General features: G+C 37.9%; 3 protein-coding genes across 5 annotated transcripts; 2 read left to right on the forward strand and 1 right to left on the reverse strand.

Annotated features, from left to right (window-relative positions):
- Positions 1-203: 203 nt before the first annotated feature.
- Positions 204-2,041, reverse strand: LOC106715065 (holocytochrome c-type synthase). 2 transcript variants are annotated; one of them, XM_014508274.2, is made up of 5 exons: positions 1,945-2,041; positions 1,560-1,794; positions 1,246-1,482; positions 1,050-1,174; positions 204-706 (listed from the first exon to the last, which is right to left on the reverse strand). In XM_014508274.2, exons 2-5 carry the CDS (start codon positions 1,728-1,730, stop codon positions 469-471), a joined length of 771 nt encoding a protein of 256 aa, XP_014363760.2. In that variant the 5' UTR covers positions 1,731-1,794; positions 1,945-2,041; the 3' UTR covers positions 204-468. The 2 variants fall into 2 exon arrangements, with proteins under 2 accessions (XP_014363760.2, XP_014363759.2); XM_014508273.2 differs by having other exon boundaries at positions 1,866-1,946.
- A 110-nt stretch (positions 2,042-2,151) lies between these two features.
- On the forward strand, positions 2,152-2,806 carry LOC106714929 (39S ribosomal protein L55, mitochondrial). Its single transcript, XM_014508057.2, has 2 exons — positions 2,152-2,404; positions 2,663-2,806. Exons 1-2 carry the CDS (start codon positions 2,198-2,200, stop codon positions 2,804-2,806), a joined length of 351 nt encoding a protein of 116 aa, XP_014363543.2. The 5' UTR covers positions 2,152-2,197.
- A 3,484-nt stretch (positions 2,807-6,290) lies between these two features.
- On the forward strand, positions 6,291-18,055 carry LOC106714802 (choline transporter-like 1). Of its 2 annotated transcripts, none has more exons than XM_045678230.1 (12): positions 6,291-6,576; positions 6,652-7,186; positions 7,295-7,464; positions 7,549-7,608; positions 13,701-13,868; positions 14,017-14,137; positions 14,656-14,791; positions 15,102-15,242; positions 16,030-16,192; positions 16,904-17,125; positions 17,469-17,637; positions 17,930-18,055. In XM_045678230.1, the coding sequence occupies exons 1-11, from the start codon at positions 6,472-6,474 to the stop codon at positions 17,631-17,633; spliced, it is 1,986 nt and encodes a 661-aa protein (XP_045534186.1). In that variant the 5' UTR covers positions 6,291-6,471; the 3' UTR covers positions 17,634-17,637; positions 17,930-18,055. The 2 variants fall into 2 exon arrangements, with proteins under 2 accessions (XP_045534186.1, XP_045534187.1); XM_045678231.1 differs by having other exon boundaries at positions 17,469-17,626.
- Positions 18,056-18,683: the final 628 nt, after the last annotated feature.

The following is an 18,683-nucleotide window of genomic DNA, read 5'->3' on the forward strand; positions in this document are numbered from 1 at the left end:
GATGTTATTCACTCATAACTGTTTAATTCAACTGTGTTATTTTGGGACAAGTTTACATATATGTTTATAAGAACAATCCCAATTATTTCTTGAAGACACTGATTTTTAAATAAAACAACAAGGTATTACTTGTATGGTGTAATAACTAGTAAATTGTTAAATCAACTTTCATGACTACTTATTCATACTATAATATGACCATGAGAAGCAATCATTTAAAACTAATTTTTAAGGGTTAATACTATGACACTAAAACCGAATTATATAACAAGAAATTAGAATCACAAAGAGTTTCTGCAGTGACAAATTTTGCCGACAAAGGAACCCCACATAACAATGAAATCTTACTATGTGCAGTAAATGGCAATTAAACATAATTCTTGTGAAACTAGGACATCATTAGAACATTTTAGAACATAATTTAAGTAAATAAAACATATAACTTAAAAAATTTCTATCAGAATGAAGTTAATTAGTCAATTTTGTATTCTCCTTGTTGCCTAAGAGTTCATACCGATATCTCATGTACATAACTCTCATTCTGTCCCATACATTTTCAAAGGAGTCCATCGCTGGCCTGACATCAAGGAGAGCAAATTGATATTTATTGTCCACTTCCCCTCCATCATAATAATCAATAACATATCGCACATCTTTTCCACATCTGTCTACAATCCAGTCATGACGATCAAATGGAAGCTCATACCTGAAATTAAAACATTTTTGAAAATCATAGTTTTTTTGCTGATTTGTAAAAAAAATCCTTCCTGATGTTTTTAAAGACATAATTCTATCTGCTGCTTCTGTCTTAGGAAAATAAAAAAATTTCATATAGAGTTATTACAACTCGACTGTTAAGTTTAGGGACACAATATTCTGACTGCCATAAGACAAGTCTAGGACAGTCGTGTGGAGGCAGCTTGTCTACACATCGGTGAAGGCACTTCAGGATGAGCACAACCTTAAGTAGTGAATAGCATGAAGACAAATTAAATTTAGATTCTTTATTTCTTAAAATATTCATTATTTCATATAGGTAAAATCCTTACCCCAACCAAGAACGAAATCTGGCCCTTGGACTGTAATCAGTTGCTTTCCCTCCAAAACTTTTCAACCTGGGATGTCCACACTCCTTAGCATGGAGTGCTTCCCATTTCAACACTTCTTGCCAAGCCTACAAAACATACAATTCAGATGATACACTTAATTAATAAAATGAAATAAATAAATAGAACTAGTAATTACTTGTTCATTGTTTGCATTGTGTATGCGAATTATATCATCCATATCTTTCTGCTTTATTTCATCATCCTTCCAACGCCATCCCTTGCGTAGCATTGCATTCCAAAACATTTGTTGGCTAGGGTAAACCCAAAATTCAGTTGAGCCATCGGGCATTGCTCTTGGAATTGAAGAAACTTGTCGATTTGTTGGAAGGGGAAATGGTTGGTCAGGTGCTGGTTGTTGGTTTGCAGGAGGCATCTGTAATGTTTGTTATTCCGTTAGTTTCTCTCTAATTTGATATATTATAAATAAAATTACAATACGAATTGATGTACCATGTTGTATGGATTAATATCGTTTTTACTATGTTGCACTGGACATTCTGAAGGCGCAGTTTTGGCATTGTCGGCATCGTTTGTCTTATTATGCATAGGACATTCTGGCGGAGGGTTGACATTTTTCTCTGTTTTTATATGCATTGCTTCTGCTGAGACTTTGTTACCCATCTTTCTTTATTAGGCGCCTTACGTAAGGTGAAGAGGTTACATAGATGTCATAATCACAACACTTCTGTAATTTAAAAATAATATAGATTCAATTATATTTACACGCGCCGAGCACATAAACAACAAATTTTGTACCGATTAAACCTATTTTAACTAATATAAGACTTCGGTATCGAAAATTATTCAAGTTATAATTAACCAACAATTAACTTACGAATGACATTAAAACTGATAATGTTGCCAGTCCAGAATGAAAATAAAATAACCTACTCGATTTTCTTTTAACGGAATCCGTCAAGATCCTATGTTCATCTTAATCTTTGGTCGAAAGTCCATGTGACAATGTGACTGACAATTCCTGTCAAAATAAAAATAAAATATTGACATTAATAGTTAATTTGTTTTCAATCTGTAAAGGTTATTAGAATTTGGATTGCTTAAGTATAAATAGCTAACCAATAGTCAAAATGTTAAACATAAATCAAAGTCTACTGTTAAAATCCAGACACATTTTGTCTTCATCTTTATCAATAAACAGATTTTTAAACAATAATGTACCTAGTATTACAAAGGTACACAGAGAAGTTTATGCTAGGTTGTACCCTACAACCGTAGTTCTACCTGATGGTGCATCAATTAACATAAGGTATCATGAACCAAGGAAAATTATCAAGGTACAAAATTCCTTCTCAAGACATCCTTCAGCTCCTAACTTAACCTTCTTTTCTATCACTTGTTATATTATTTGGTGTTGTTACAAAAAGACGTATATTAAAGAGAATACTTTATGTTGAGTATAATTGTGATACTGTCTTTCCTTGTTTATTTCGTTTCTACCATTCAACTTACTTTTCCAATTAGGAAATTGTGTATTAATTATCCCAGAACACTATAAAAGTTGTAAGTGTTTCTATTTACCTAATTTATTGCAGCTACCATTGGATATATCCTTATTATCAGAGGAGGAAAGAAGAATAAGATTAGAAAGGAGAAAACCAAAGAGGAAGGTCAAAATCACTGAAACAATTGAAGACAACTTTAATGCTAAGAAATATTTGAAATATATCAAGAAATGATTGGCATCATTTTACTAAAATAACTTCTAGATATTTTATTAGAAATAAATTTTAAGATCATAATATACTTTAGTTTATATTAAAAATATAAGAATATTCCTAAGTGGGAGAAATTGGCAATTTTTACTAAAGTGCCGCTAGCCGGGCATGATCGAGGGAAGGGGGAATAATGAATAGTAAATATTCTTTTTTTTTGTTCCAAAGGTAATGCTTATCAAAATATAGACTAATTTTCAATGAGTTTTTGAGTTATCCATGTGGAGTTACAGGCATTGTAGGCATCTTACATTTTTTCGATATTCTAGGAGAGGCATTTTTAGTAGTATAAATAGTAATATTAACATTTAACATGTTTTAATGAATTAAGCACGTTTATAATAAAGTTAAAAATATCTACAATTTTAAATGAGTTTTTTACTTAACTCGTATTATTAAAAGGTCTAAATATACACATCAAAAAAGTCTAAGCAACACATATAAATTTCAATTTTACAATGTGTTTTCGCATTAAATCCTTAGTATTTTCGTACTTTTATTATTTATTAATGCTTTTTTAATATTAAACAACAATTATTTTTTTTTATTTACCTTTTAATAATCTTAATAACCAATAATTACGAGTAAGGAATGTTTGTACGTAGTACAAAGTAAGGTGCCTAATCAACTAAACTTAAAGTAAAATTAAATGGTTGTACAAAAATTGCATAAATTAAGACAAAATGTGGTCTCCTCTGTTATGGAGAACTTGCTGGCACCGATTATTCATAGAATCGATGAGACTGTTAATGTGATCCTACGGTAATTGCTCCCAATGAAATTTTAGTAAGTCCATCAGTTGTTGGGTTGTTGTCACTCCATCCAAGTCATTTAAAACACGTCTCTGGAGCATGTCCCGTGCATGCTCGATGGGGTTGAGGTCTGGCGATTGTGCAGGCCAAGGCAATACCAGGAAGTTTTCCCTTGCCAAGTACTCCCGTGTGTGCAAAGCTGTATGCGAACGCGCATTGTCATGCATCAAGGTGAAATTGAAGCCAAGCGCTTGTGCGAATGGATGGACATAAGGTCTTAGAACATCCTCAACGTAATTTAGAGCGTTCATGTTACCATTTACAAAAACGAGCTCTGTTCGTATGTTCTTCATAATACCCGCCCATACCATAACTGTTAAGTCGTTGTATGGATGCACTTCCTGAAGCCACCTCAGTCTTTCAGTATTTCCAGGACAACGGTACACTCTTACCCTTCTAGTATCAGGCTAGAACCCAAATCGAGACTCATCGCAAAATAAAATTTTATCCCATTGTTTCCGGGTCCATATAATGTGTTGCCTAAACCATTCATTTCGACGAGCGCGATTCCCGTGACGTATCGGTGGGCACCTAATTGGCCGTCGTGCTCGTAGGCCATACTCATGCAATCGATTTCACACAGTTTGGCAGCTATCAACAACACTACTTGAATTTTGTAGCCTCAAACCTATCTCTCGGGCGGTTAACATCGGCTGGCGTCTTTCAGTCAGTTGTATGTATCGATCTTTCCGTGTTGTTGTACACCTTCCTCGACCTGGGTGCTGCTCAGCAGGATCTCCCGTGTTAGTTTAAAGCTGATGAAGACGGCAAATAACGCTTCTGTTGATACCAAAATACCGAGATACCTGAGATTGAGTTCTTCCCGCTTGCAACATCTCTACAGCTCTCTGCATTTCATCTGCGTTCAAATGACGTCGCTCCATAACGTAAAAAATGTCTCAAAATTCAAATTTGTTCAAAACTTTTTTTAATTATTGTTTGAATCTTAAAATTGATACCGAATACTAAATTTTAATAAGCAAAGAAAACGCTGTAAAATTCGAACAAATGCATTCGCTTTTGAATTTGTGAAAAAAAAAACAAATGATACTCGATCAGCGTTAGCAACTTGAAGTGGACTGACTATCGTACCAGGGGCGTAAAATTATCGTACATGGATCGAAATTATCGTATTTTTTAGGATGATGTCTATTATAGATCAATTAATCATATAAATTGTAATATTGATATGCATGCAAGTACTTTATAGTTTATCTTTTTTAAACCACCGCTGTCAAATCAACAGAACACTGAAACCCAAATGTTTTACACGTGGTACAGACCTGAACTGATTCCCTTTCCACTTTAAGTTCAATAAACGCGCCAAACTTAAAATTCACTTTGACAAAATTTCACTGTTCTCATGCAAGTTGGGTATGAAACACGTCAAAATTTTGTATTTATAAAGAAGAAATGGATATGAATGGGTGGTGAAATAAAAAATCAAAGAATTTTTTTTATATATCAATATACACTTATATTCATAAAAACAGAAAATATAATTTTTATATTTTAATATAGTCTTTAAAAAATAATTTAATATAATTAAGGTATTCATAAAGATTAATTATTTGTGTTATCACTTAGAAATCGTTTGGCATTAAAATATTATTAAATTCCTCTACATCCGCGTCACTATATAAGTCTTGAACCGTTTTGGTAGTGCTTTCTGTAGTAATTTTTTGATATTATGATACATATGAAGTGTGAACATAATCGAAATATCGAAATATCGAACTTATATTCTCTTGTTCGCATTGGTAGATGCTATACTAACCAATAAGAAAGCGTGTACAGCAGGCGCTGGATAAAGTTACAGTATTGGCAGTGGTGAAACTTAGTAGAGCGGATCGTAAGGACCAACAGGAATAAAGAACTTGTATTTCCCGGTATTTTCTCAAGATTTTATTGGACAAAATAAAATCATGCTACTGCGGTTTAGACTATCAACGCATGAGTGAAATAATATAAATTCTCAAATTTTGCATCATGATAGAAATTATCGTACAATCTGCGTACGATAATAATATGCTATCGTACATCGTATGTAGGCACAAAATTATCGTATGTGTACGATAATTATCGTACGGTTCCGAACGCTGTACTCGATTTTTTTTCACAACCAGCCAGTATGTTCTATAGATCAAAAAAGTTTACATAAGTATTACCTACTTGGTAAAAAATGATAAAATAATTGATTAATAACTTGAAATTGTATGTGTTGCTTAGACTTTTTTGATGTGTGTAGATAAATTTTGTTGCACTTAAAACAAAAAGTTTACTATTCGATTAAAATTGCAATATTATATATCAATTGGTTATAAAAGTAATATAAATATTTTTATTGTGGGCCTATAACTTAACCTATTGACCTATTACTTTTATGACCCAGATAAATTAATTTCATTTTCAAGATGTTTGAAAAATATCTTAACATTTGCAAACAAATAACCGTGTAATAATTAAAAAGTAACATATGAATAACTAAATATGAATAAAAATAACAAAAGAATTTAAATAACTAAATTGTGGAAAATTTTCCGTTAGTCACGCAACACTCAAAATTCAGTCTTGCCAAGCCAATCACGTAACGCGTCAAGATACGATTTACCAACATTTACCAAATAGAATTTACTAAACAAAAACAGTCACTTGCTCTGTCTGATGCCGCACCCTTGTGATTATGTGAACTTACTTTAAATAATATTTTTTGTATTTCGTACGTTCTTACTCCTTTGAAAACGAATAATTGAGTTTTAGTTTTGATTTTGCATGGCGAGAAGTGTGGTATAGCAAATATCTAAAAATAAAGGCAAAATGGGATGTACACAAAGTGAAATTTCGCCTCAAAATGAAACGCCGAGAAAAGGTTGCACCGATGTATTATGGCTTGTTATTTACATTGTTTTTTGGATACTTATGGTAAGTTTTAACACAGTTGCTTTAAAATAGCACTAAACATATGATGCATATAGTACATTTTTACTTGTTTTGCAGCTAATAATTGCATGTATATCATTCGTGTATGGGAATCCACAACGTCTCATAAATGGATATGATTCCTTCGGCAATACGTGTGGTGTTAAGAGCAATAAAAAATTATTAAACTATACCCTGTCTGGTATCAACACTGTGGATAAGCCCTATTTATTTTTTATGGACATAAAGGAATTAAGACGTTCACTAAAGATATGTGTAAAACAATGTCCAAAAAATAAATTGGAATCATTGGCGGATATTCAAAACTTTTATAGAGAAACGGGATCAAATGTTTGCAGATATGACATAGATTTGAATAATGTGATAAGTTCGAGTGCTCTACACAATTTTATTGGACCATGTCCAACCTTGCCTGTGTACGAGTCATTTCCACTACTAAACAGATGTTTCCCCAAATCAGCTAAGGAGATAGCGCAAAAAGTTTTCACAGATTTCTATGATCTATTAAATAGCTGGGATACTATAGAGCAAATGCTATCAGATCTTTATACTTCATGGAAAGAAATGATAATTTGTGTTATAATTGCATTTAGTAAGTATTATCAGTAATATGGACCTAAACTTTTTTTTATGCAATTTTACTTATGTTAATTTGCAATATTTTATAGATTTAATAAATTAAACTTGTTAATTTTTACAGTTTGTTCATTAATAATGGTATCAATCCTGCATTTACTTGCAACACTTGTTTCTTGGATATTCATGATACTGGTATCCATTGTGAGCATTGCAGGGACAGGACTTCTCTGGTACACATATCATGAGCTGCACACAAAACAGAGAGACTTTTCACAAGCAATGTTCTTAGCCGTAAGTGTATTAAGTACTATATTACTTTTAGTTGTAAAATTTTCACTTAGTCTGATATTTGTTATTGAATTTTGCTTTTTTTAGGAATCATTTAAAAATGAAAAGGCATTCTTATGGTACTCAATAATTGCAACTATTATAACAGTAAGTAGAAATCTTCCTTTTCTATATTTTTCTAATTGTAAATTTTTATAAGTTGTAAAACTTCAGATATTCATATTTGTAAATCCTACTGTTGTTCTGTTTATAGCTAGAATATTATGTTAATAATTATTGTGACTATTTTCAATGTTATTGTTACGGACAGCTACGGCATTAGCCCCCATGTCATTAAGCCCCCATGCCCGTTGCGGGGAACGAAGCGGTGAGAGGGGAGGGGGCTGTAAGCGTGGTGGGGGAAGTGGCGCCATATGCAAGCCCCGCCCACAACGACACAGCGCGATTAAGCCCCCTTCGAGCTAAGCCCCTCAAGGAAACTGATATATACAGCGATGTGGCGGGCATGCAGGGCAGCTCTCTCTCCAGCTAGCTAGAAGCAACATCTCAGCGACTTAGTGATTCAGTGCGGGACTCAAAGTGTGATTCATTCTGTAAATTCCGTGTACTTAAATTGTAATATCAAAGTGTAATAGTAAATTCTTTTCTTCTTGCAAAACAGTTTTATTCAATACAGTCCACTCCGAGTAATCTATCATCAACAGTTCTTTGGTCATTCGACGCCGGATCAAGCAAGAAGATTTATCGAATAGTTAGAACAGACGAACGTCTTATCTAGTTTCAAAAACCGCGTTTACGCGGCCAGAACGTTACCACCTAACGGTGACAAACGGTAACTGTCTGGTAACGCCTTTTGGCGGATCGGCATCCAAAGCGTGCGTCTCTTTAGAGACGATAGGAAGCCGCAACGAGGGATAAAATGCCACTAACAAGAAGCATGAAGAAACAAGATAACGCGCCCGTCGAAGTACACGTGTTCGAACACACGCCCGCGTCGCCTTCCGCCAACGCCGCGTCTCGTGCCGGCACCGGTGCCGTGCCCGCGCCCGTATTTACGTACAATACCGACTTCGTCCCGCAGCCGACGGAGGCGAGTTCAACCGCGCCGCGAACCGACGCGCTCGCCATGACCGAAAATCCGTCGAGTGAGTTATTGTTAGGGGAAACAACGCCGGTGAGTCGTAATGTCGAAAAAGGGCCCGCGCCTTATGCACATGTAGCTCGGTCGGTTAGATCTACCGCGAGTTCGAACGCCGCGTTACGAGACATGGAATATAGGGCCGCAAAGGAACTCGCTGAGATAAGAAGAAAACGTCTTGACCTCGAAGAGGAATTAGTCAAGAAAAAGCTAGCTAGGGACGTCGCGCAGATTGAAGCGAATAGTGTAGTTGCCGCGAACGATTTAGAAGATAGCCGCGTTTCGTTATGGGTAGAAAATGTTAATACCATACGGGGGGAGCCCCCCTCCTCGCCGCTTCCGCAACCCGCGAACCGCGTTGATATAGCGCAGGGCTCACGAATAGGGCTAGATTTTGAACCTGCGCTATCAGGTAGAATAAACGCACGGGTCGGGATAGAGGAGAACGAACGCAGCAATCGTGAGCATTATGCTAACCGCGACGTCGCGCCGGGAGAGAGTCGCCACTTAAGGTCGTATCAAGACGATCGGTCGCCGACACGTAGGGAACAAAGTAGGCTACCGTCACCGTATCGTCATAGATCGCGTTCGAGGACTCCCGGGAACAAAGAAAAAGGGATAGAACGCTTAGCAGAAGCGCTAGAAAAGATGACAAGGCTCCGACCTGCGTCTTCAAAACAAGCTCAGGAGTTACCCGTATTCAGTGGATCGGCAGTGGAGTGGCTCGCGTTTAAAACCGCGATGAAAGAGTCAACGGAATTATACGGTTTTACACACGCCGAGAATATGGGAAGACTACGTGTCTGTTTACGTGGGGAAGCTAGAGACGCAGTATCCGCTTTGTTATTTACGGAAAGCGATCCGCAACAGATAATGCGAACGTTGGAGCAGTGCTTCGGCCGAACGGAGACGATTATCGATAGAGCAATAGAAGATCTCAGACGCCTACCGAGGCTCGGCCAAACCGCACAAGAATTGAATAGTTTCGCTGTTAAGCTTCAGAACATAGTGTGTATAATACGCAATGTAGACGGCCGAGGGTATCTCCGTAACCCTATGTTAGTGAGATATGTGAGCGAAAGATTAAGTCCGCATCTTCGATCGAGATGGTGCGATTACGCTGAAGACTTCGGCACCATCGAAGAACCGGAAATCGTGACCATGTCTAAATTTCTGATGAGAGAAGCTGACCGCGCGTTAAGCCACGCCTACACCGCAACACCGTTTGTGAAGACAGAGACAACGTCGCGCCGTGAGAAGCCACGAGAAGCAACGATACTAACCACTACACCGGTCAAGAGTGAGACAAAACATTGTCTCTGTTGCGGCGGACAACACGGCGTAAAAGAATGCACGAAGCTGTCAAACATGAGTGTTAAAGAAAGATGGGCGTGGGCGCAAGAACATAAAGTCTGCTTCAACTGCTTACGGAGCCGGCATCGACGCTTCGCATGTAAGGAAAAGCGATGCGGTATCAACGAATGCAGGGGTCGGCATCACGAACTTTTACATGCCGAGAGGGCGTCGCCGACAGAACAAGAGGGCAACGCGACCGAAGAAACCGCGCTCGTCGCGTCAACGTCGGCAATGTGCGAATCAGTTTTGCTAAAGGTGTGCCCGGTAGTGATACGCGGAGCAGAAGGCAGGGAGATATCCACCTACGCGCTTCTTGACGAGGGTTCAACTATATCTCTGATAGACGAGCAACTGGCAAGAGAAATAGGCGCAAATGGACCGACGCGTAAACTTCGCATCCGCTGTGTATCGGCGACGAACGATCACCCGAATAGTCGTATCGTCAACCTTACTATTAGAGGGAAAAGACAAGAGAAGTCACACGAAATGAAGGCTAGAACAGTGAAGAGTCTAGCCATCGGGGTGCAAACCGTGAGTACCGAATGTTTGCAGTTAAGTCACTTACGCGGTTTGCCTAAAGACGTCTGCTTTACAAATGCGAAGCCTAAGTTATTGATAGGAGCGGACAACTGGCACTTAATTATATCGCGTAATATACGAATCGGACATCGCAACGAGCCTATCGCGGCGAACACATTGCTCGGTTGGGTGATACAGGGGACAATGCCGCGAAAAGTATGTGAAGAAGATAGCGAAACCGTACTTCACATTCGCTCGACCTACTCACCGAGACCCGAAGACAGAAGCTGCGCGAACATAGATGACGAGATTAACGCATTGTTAAAAAGGCAGTACGAGATCGATTCATTAGGTATATCGCTTATCACAAAACCGCGTAAATTGGAAGAACGTGCCTTAAATAGATTCAACAATACGGTTCGCAAGATCGACGGTCGATACTACGTCGGACTGCCATGGAAAGACGATGACGTGAAGACGCCGCCGAGCTACGAGATGGCCGCACGACGCTTGCGATCTATTGAAAGGAAGATGGACCAATCGCAATCATTTAAGGAAGCCTATACTGCGCAAGTGAACAACTTACTCACAAAAGGTTACGCTCGGTTAGCGGACGGGACAGAGAAAGAAGACTCGAAGTGTTGGTACCTACCTCATTTCGCCGTCCAGAATCCAAACAAACCGGGGAAGACAAGACTTGTTTTCGATGCAGCGGCCAAAGCTTCAGGAGTCTGTCTAAACGACCTTTTACTCGACGGGCCAGACTTGCTGCGAAACCTACCCGGTGTATTATACAGATTCAGAGAAAATGACATTGCTGTCTCGGCGGATATACGCGAAATGTTTTTACAAGTGAAAATAGACAAACGCGACCAGCCAGCACAAATGTTTTTATGGCGCGGGGACGACCGTATTAATCCGCCTCGAGAATACGTGATGACGTCAATGATATTCGGTGCTAGAAGCTCGCCCTTTTTAGCTCACAGCGTACGAGACTATAACGCACACGAACACGCTAATACGCATCAACGAGCTCTCGACGCCATCACAAAGAACCATTACATGGACGATTATCTCGATAGCTTTGTAACTATCGATGACATGAAGAATACCACGAAGGAAGTTGTCGAGGTGCACGCGAACGCCGGCTTTGTTTTAGCGAGTTGGAATTCAAACAAACCCGAGGCGTTAAGTAGCATACCTACCGATAAGCGTGCGACGGAACCGACGGAAGTGGGCAAGACATCGGAGGCGAAAACTCTCGGGCTGCGATGGATGTCTGAGGAAGATGCGTTATCCTTTAACGTGTCAATGTGTCGTGTTCCTCAAGAAGTTAAAGACTTCCATCGAGCTCCGACCAAAAGAGAGGCGTTAAGCGCAGTGATGTCAATATTCGACCCATTAGGACTTCTTAGTTTCATAACGATAACTGCGAAGATACAATTACAAGATCTTTGGAGAATGAAATCGGTAAGCTGGGACGACGAACTACCACCGTCTGCAGGGGAAGAGTTCCAGAGCTGGCTACACGCTATAAGAGAAACCGCAACACTTCGTCTGCCGCGCTGTTACGCGTCTACGGGGGGAGTCGTCGAACGTCAATTGCACGTATTTAATGACGCGAGCGAGAAAGCATACGCGACGGTGGCCTACTGGCGAACGCAATACGAGGACGGATCGGTTAGAGTTTCGTTAATAGGCGCGAAAGCAAAAGTAGCTCCGATTAAGGCACAAAGTATACCGCGCTTAGAACTACAAGCTAGTTTAATAGGGGCTCGTCTAGCCGACGCGATTCAGACCGAGCATCGAATTAAAGCTCAGAAAGTACGAGTATGGAAAGATTCGCTAACCCAACTTGACAGGATAAGGAATTGTACGTCACGATATAGGGAGATCGCAGAGCGAACTACACCGGGACAATGGAGGTGCGACTGGGAACGCGTAGTAAAAGATTTAGACCTAGTGTTTCATATTACCCGACTGAGACCGACGATACGCGAAGTTGAACGAAGTTGTATGTTATGTAAAGTGCGAAAAGCAACGCCGCGGTCGGCAGTAACGGGCGATTTACCAACGGAAAGATTAGGCGCGTACGCGAGGCCCTTTACATATACGGGTGTAGATTATTTCGGACCGTTAACAGTACCAATCGGCCGACGTCGTGAGAAAAGATGGGTAGCGTTGTTTACGTGTTTAACAACTCGCGCGATACATTTAGAGTTAGTCCATAGTCTTACGACAGACTCAGCGATAAAGGCGTTAAGGCGAATGGCGGCGCGGCGCGGGTGGCCGCGCGTCGTCTACTCCGACAACGGGACGAACTTCCGACGGGCGAGCAAGGAGATCAACCAGGCAACAGCGGATTGGGAACCGGCACTCCGGGAATTCGCACTGACCCGTCGCTTTGACTGGAAATGCATCTCACCGGGAGCGCCAAACCAAGGAGGAGCATGGGAGCGCTTGGGGCGTTCCGTTAAATCGACGCTCCAGAGTACGCTGAGAGAAAAACATCCGAAGGAAGACACCCTGACGACCTTAAGAGCCAGAGGTATATCAAAAAGGACAGAGGACATTAGCCCGAGGCCACGCGATACGGTCATCATCGCCGACGGTCACCTCCCTCGTAATGTATGGCCTCGGGAAATCATTACAAGAACGTTCCCGGGACCCGACGGAATAGTAAGGAACGTCGAGATGAAGATGAAGACATGTGGTGGGCTGCTTAGAAGACCAGTCAGAAAGGTAGCTGTCCTCCCGACTCCAGAAGAGGCTTCGATATCTACGCCGGGGGGAGAATGTTACGGACAGCTACGGCATTAGCCCCCATGTCATTAAGCCCCCATGCCCGTTGCGGGGAACGAAGCGGTGAGAGGGGAGGGGGCTGTAAGCGTGGTGGGGGAAGTGGCGCCATATGCAAGCCCCGCCCACAACGACACAGCGCGATTAAGCCCCCTTCGAGCTAAGCCCCTCAAGGAAACTGATATATACAGCGATGTGGCGGGCATGCAGGGCAGCTCTCTCTCCAGCTAGCTAGAAGCAACATCTCAGCGACTTAGTGATTCAGTGCGGGACTCAAAGTGTGATTAATTCTGTAAATTCCGTGTACTTTTGTTGTAAATCAAAGTTTAATAGTAAATTCATTCTCTTGCAAAACAGTTTTATTCAATACAGTCCACTCCGAGTAATCTATCATCAACAGTTATGCTGTAATAAAAAATTTTTTTAGGTAATCTTACTGTTACTGGTGTGGGTCATGCGTTCGCGTGTTTCATTCCTGGCTACACTTTTCAAAGAAACAGCGCATTGCCTCGGTTCAATACCAGCTCTATTTCTGCAGCCCATTGTAACATTCTTTTTCCTCATAATATTTTTCGCATTTTGGTCAATTGTTGTGGTAAGTTATTTATCTTTAATACATTATATTATTTCCTGTGCCTTTTTTTCTATAATTCAATTATGTATTAAATACATTCTTCCATTTACCTTGTGTGTAAAGTGTACTTGAAATTATCACATGATATTGAATGTTGGATTTGTTTTAGGTGTGTCTAGCCACAGCAAACTACCCAGGTATACCATTTAAGACAAATTTCTTCATTAATGGCACTGCATTACCAGATCGTAATGACAATGCTGCTATGCAAGCACAAACAAGCTTGAAATGTAAGTCAACTGCAAAATAAATTAGTTCCCTTCTAAATTAGAGCTGAATTAAAATTATATAAAACTGATTAAAAAATTCCTTAATTAATTTACTAGAGATTTAAGCACTTTGTAACTAAACTTGTGTGAGGATAAAATAAACAGAAATCAAATAAATGGAGTAGCAGCTATATATAGCTCAATTTATCTAGCATGGCACTCATAAATGCTTGGGAGTGGTTCATTAGTAAATAACTTTTGACCTGGCACTTCAGTTGACACATTGGATCAGTATCTATTTTGCACTCGATGTGCAAAATCAATAAGGTTTACTATAAATAGGTATATTCAAATTATAAGTAACTACCTTTTGCCCGCGACTTCATCCGCGCGAAATAAAAAAACTTAATTATAAATAGCCTATGTCCTTCAGACTTTATTCAAGCAAAATCCTTTAAACTGTCATGGAGATACCTAATAACAAACATCCATACATCTATCTAAATTCACGTATTTATAATATTAATAAAATGTTTTAGACCAAATAGAGTTTGATCCTCTATGGGTTAAAAGCATGTGGTGGATGAGCCTTGTGTGCCTTGTTTGGGGCAGCGAGTTCATCCTCGGCTGCCAACAGATGACCATTGCGGGCGCTGTCTCACATTGGTATTTTAGGTATTTACCCCTCAATTACGTACGCTATATATATGGGTGTGATTTACTTTTTTTATACCAAAAAGGTAAACGATCACTAGATACAATTATCTGTATTATCTACTTTTTTAACAAAGGTGAGATTAAACTGAAAAAAGATTTTTTTACTACTCCATATCCACCTCCATCTTTCCATTAATTGAAAAGGGTGCGGAGGAAAAAAGCATTTGAATCTGGCATCAGAGAGGCCGGTCTATGTTTTTGGACTTTGCTAACGGAAAACACTAACATTATTTAATAATTCTGACATTAACACTTGAATTTTTTCCAGGGGTCCTAATGCTCATCCTTCACCAGTGTTGTATTCAATTGGAAAACTTTTGAAGTACCATTTGGGTTCAGTGGCCAAAGGATCCTTTCTTATCACACTGTTCAAGATCCCCAGGCTCATTCTCACATATTTACATGCAAAGTATGTATGACAGTATCAATTTATTGTCTTATTTTATTATAAAAAAATATTATGCATTGGGCCCTGAAGGTTGTTCTTAATAATATTGTTGCAATTTACACAATTGGCCCACCATGATACATATTCATTTAAATTCTACTGAGTGTATATCTTTATAAAAAATCTAGATATAAAATCGAGATAACTTGTCTTTAATAAAAAAGGATGTAAATAAATTGTTCGGAAGTAATATTTATATAGAATGATTCAGTCGACAAGGTAATCTTTGTATGTAAGCTACCCACATGTATGACTCAGTTACGAGGTTAATACAGATTAACATGTCTTAATGTCGGCCGGTCACGATCACTTCACAAAAAATACATCGTTCAACGAATATTCTCATGTCTCGCAACAAATGTGAGAATTAACAGAGATTGCTTAATTTTTTTTTAACGAACGAACTGGAATACTCCTCTTCTTTATATCTTAGAATCGAAAAAAATCCGAATATGTACAAAAATATGAAAACTTATTTAGTAAACTGTTGCAACCTTTATCTATAGTTTATCTCGTGGTTACAATAACAACATAAATGGATTCTTTAATATAAATAACCCTAATTTTTTTTTGTAAAAAAAAAAATACTTCTATGGTTTCTGCTGCGTATAACATCATTTTTTTAATAATTTCACTGAGAGGTTTCTATATTACAGCTTGTAAATTGCTCTCAATGTCGAATTTTTATTAGGACATACTGTGTAACAATTATTATATATTGACTTCAATTATTGTACATTTTCCACAGGCTATCGTCTAGAGCAGAAAAGGGTTCTGAGTGTGCGAAATGTGGTCTCAAATGCGGCATCTGTTGTTTCTATTGCCTGGAGAAGTTCATTCGCTATCTCAATCACAACGCGTACACGATCATTACTATTGAGAGATGTCATTTTTGTAAAGCTGCTGCGAGGGTAAGTAGTATGTAATAAACATAATTAAAATAAAGCCCTTTAAAAAAAGTTCTAAATAACGGATTTTTGTGCTTTTTGATAATTGTAAAAAGGTATCATCAATGGATCTGAATTAAACTTGGCATGGATATAGAACATAGTCTGGAAGAACACATAGGCTACTTTGTTTTTTTTTCAATCCTCGCGGACAAAGTCGCGGGCGACAACTAGTTATGACATATCCTCGTAGTGTGCCTATAAAATTTGAAAATTAATATTAAATTAAATTTTTAAATGTAGAATTTACAAAAGTAATATTCTGTTACTAATATTATATTACTTTATGTAAATTAACTTATCAATTGTTTGCAAAATGTTAAACCGTCATTATATTTAAAGGAACCTTTAGTTAATTATTTGGTGCTGTTGTGTTTTGTTGAATAAAGGTTACATTAGGGTAATGATAAAGCAATGAGCTTGCCCTTTTATAAAATGTGACATGACATTTTTGGACAAAAGATGTCAAAAAAATTTGCGTACTAAGACATTTTCCCATTCAAGAATTCCAGATGTGTTGCCATTGCCAACCTTTTAATAAATATTTGATGAGTAAAAAACAGATTGAATGGGAATATGCAAATCATGCACGAGATGAAATGCAGAAATTCTTGTTTGCGTTGATGCGTAGGATTGTCCACTTAGCGACATTCAAAGTGATATATTATATTGTAGGCGTTCAGTACGATAGTGAACAACGCGCTGCAAGTGGCGACAATAAACAGCGTGGGAGACTTTATCCTGTTCCTGGGCAAGTGCATAGTGACAGCGGTGACGGGTATTATCGGCCTGCTGCTGCTCAAGAGGAACAAGGACTTGCATTTCTTTGCAGTGCCAACACTCTTCATCTGTATATACTCCTTTCTGATCGCCCATTGCATACTGTCTCTTTACGAGGTTTGTATAGAATTTGTTTATATTTTTTAAGTTAACACTCTCAGTGTCATTATTAACCATTATTGGGACTACCAGGTGAAAAATGGTTAAGAATGCACACTTGAATATTATAAGTAAGGTTCATATCTTATTTTACAACAATGCAGCAATGCTACGCATCATGGGCCTAGCCAGGAGGGGTCCTCCCCCCCTAGAGATTTGAAAAATGTCAAATAAATAGAAACTAGTTCGAATAAGACCATATTAATAGTAGCCTCTTAGATCTAGTCTAGATCATCGGCTGGAGTCATCCAAGTACCGATGTATGAAATGTATGTAAATAAAAAGTGATGAATATTGTCAGATGGTAGTGGACTCGCTGTTCCTGTGCGTGTGCGAAGACCGCAACATGAACAACGCGGAGGGCCGCTGGAAGTCTTCTCGTCTGGCCGAGCTCGGAGGACACCGGATTGACAAGGGAGTGGAGCAGGAAGGCGCCGAGCTACAGGGCCTTCATGAAAAGTATTAATATCGTGAGTTTTATGCATGTTGTATGTTCGTTGTGCACTCTAAAGTAGGATCACTTTCTAACTTGATGTGAATGTTTATTGATCACTTATATTAACTGTGAGTGTAGTCGTTTGATAATTAATTTGTGTTAACAATAAATAAACTAACCAACTCTTAGTCGGTGGATAAAAGCATGTATTGAAATTTTGTATAAAATTTCCAACTGATATGCATGATATTAACTACTTAAAAATAGCTATTTAATGTTCATATATAATGGTAGAGGGAATTTAAATTATTATTTTATGTTTCCAGGTAAATAACTCATTGATGATCAAATGTGTATGAACAGGAATCGTGAAATCATAAAAATTGGATTTGGCACTCAAGTAATATTTTAAAGTATTTTATAAGACTACAATTACGTAGGTGACGATTATAAACCGAATCGTATATCTAAGATATAGTTTATATTTTTTTGCTTTTACTTTATACACTTTTTTGATCTTTTTTATTAATTTATAATGTGATTTTTTTTACTTATTTTAATCTAAGTTTAGTTTTTAAAACAATGCTCAGTTATAACAATGGTATGCTTTGAATTATTGAATGCTTAGATGATTAGGCATTGATAAAATTTCAAAATTTTTCCAATTATGGTAACAGCACCTATGGACCTAATTACATAATCACTTTTTACTATTACACATTATATTATGAATTTTTAAATAGTTTTAAGGAACAATGTGGTTTGAAATCATATTATGAGATAAAGGAAAAAAAATCAAAAAATAAACATTTCTAAGGCATTTTATACTATCATTGTTGTATTCAACAATTTAAAATTTTTGATAAATAACTCAAGATATATATTATATTTTAAGAAATATCCATTTTGAATATGAGACAATCTTGTCACTATTTTTAAAATACATACTCCTGAGCTTGAATAGACCCTTAGAAAAGTGAAAATATATTTTTTTTTGCTTTAAAAAGCTTTTTACATATTTTTTAATTTTTTTAGAAATAGAGGCTTTAATTTTTAATTGATATAATTTAATGATTCCTC

This window comes from Papilio machaon, chromosome 6 (assembly GCF_912999745.1).
Source record: "Papilio machaon chromosome 6, ilPapMach1.1, whole genome shotgun sequence".
In the NCBI taxonomy this organism is placed as follows: domain Eukaryota; kingdom Metazoa; phylum Arthropoda; class Insecta; order Lepidoptera; family Papilionidae; genus Papilio; species Papilio machaon.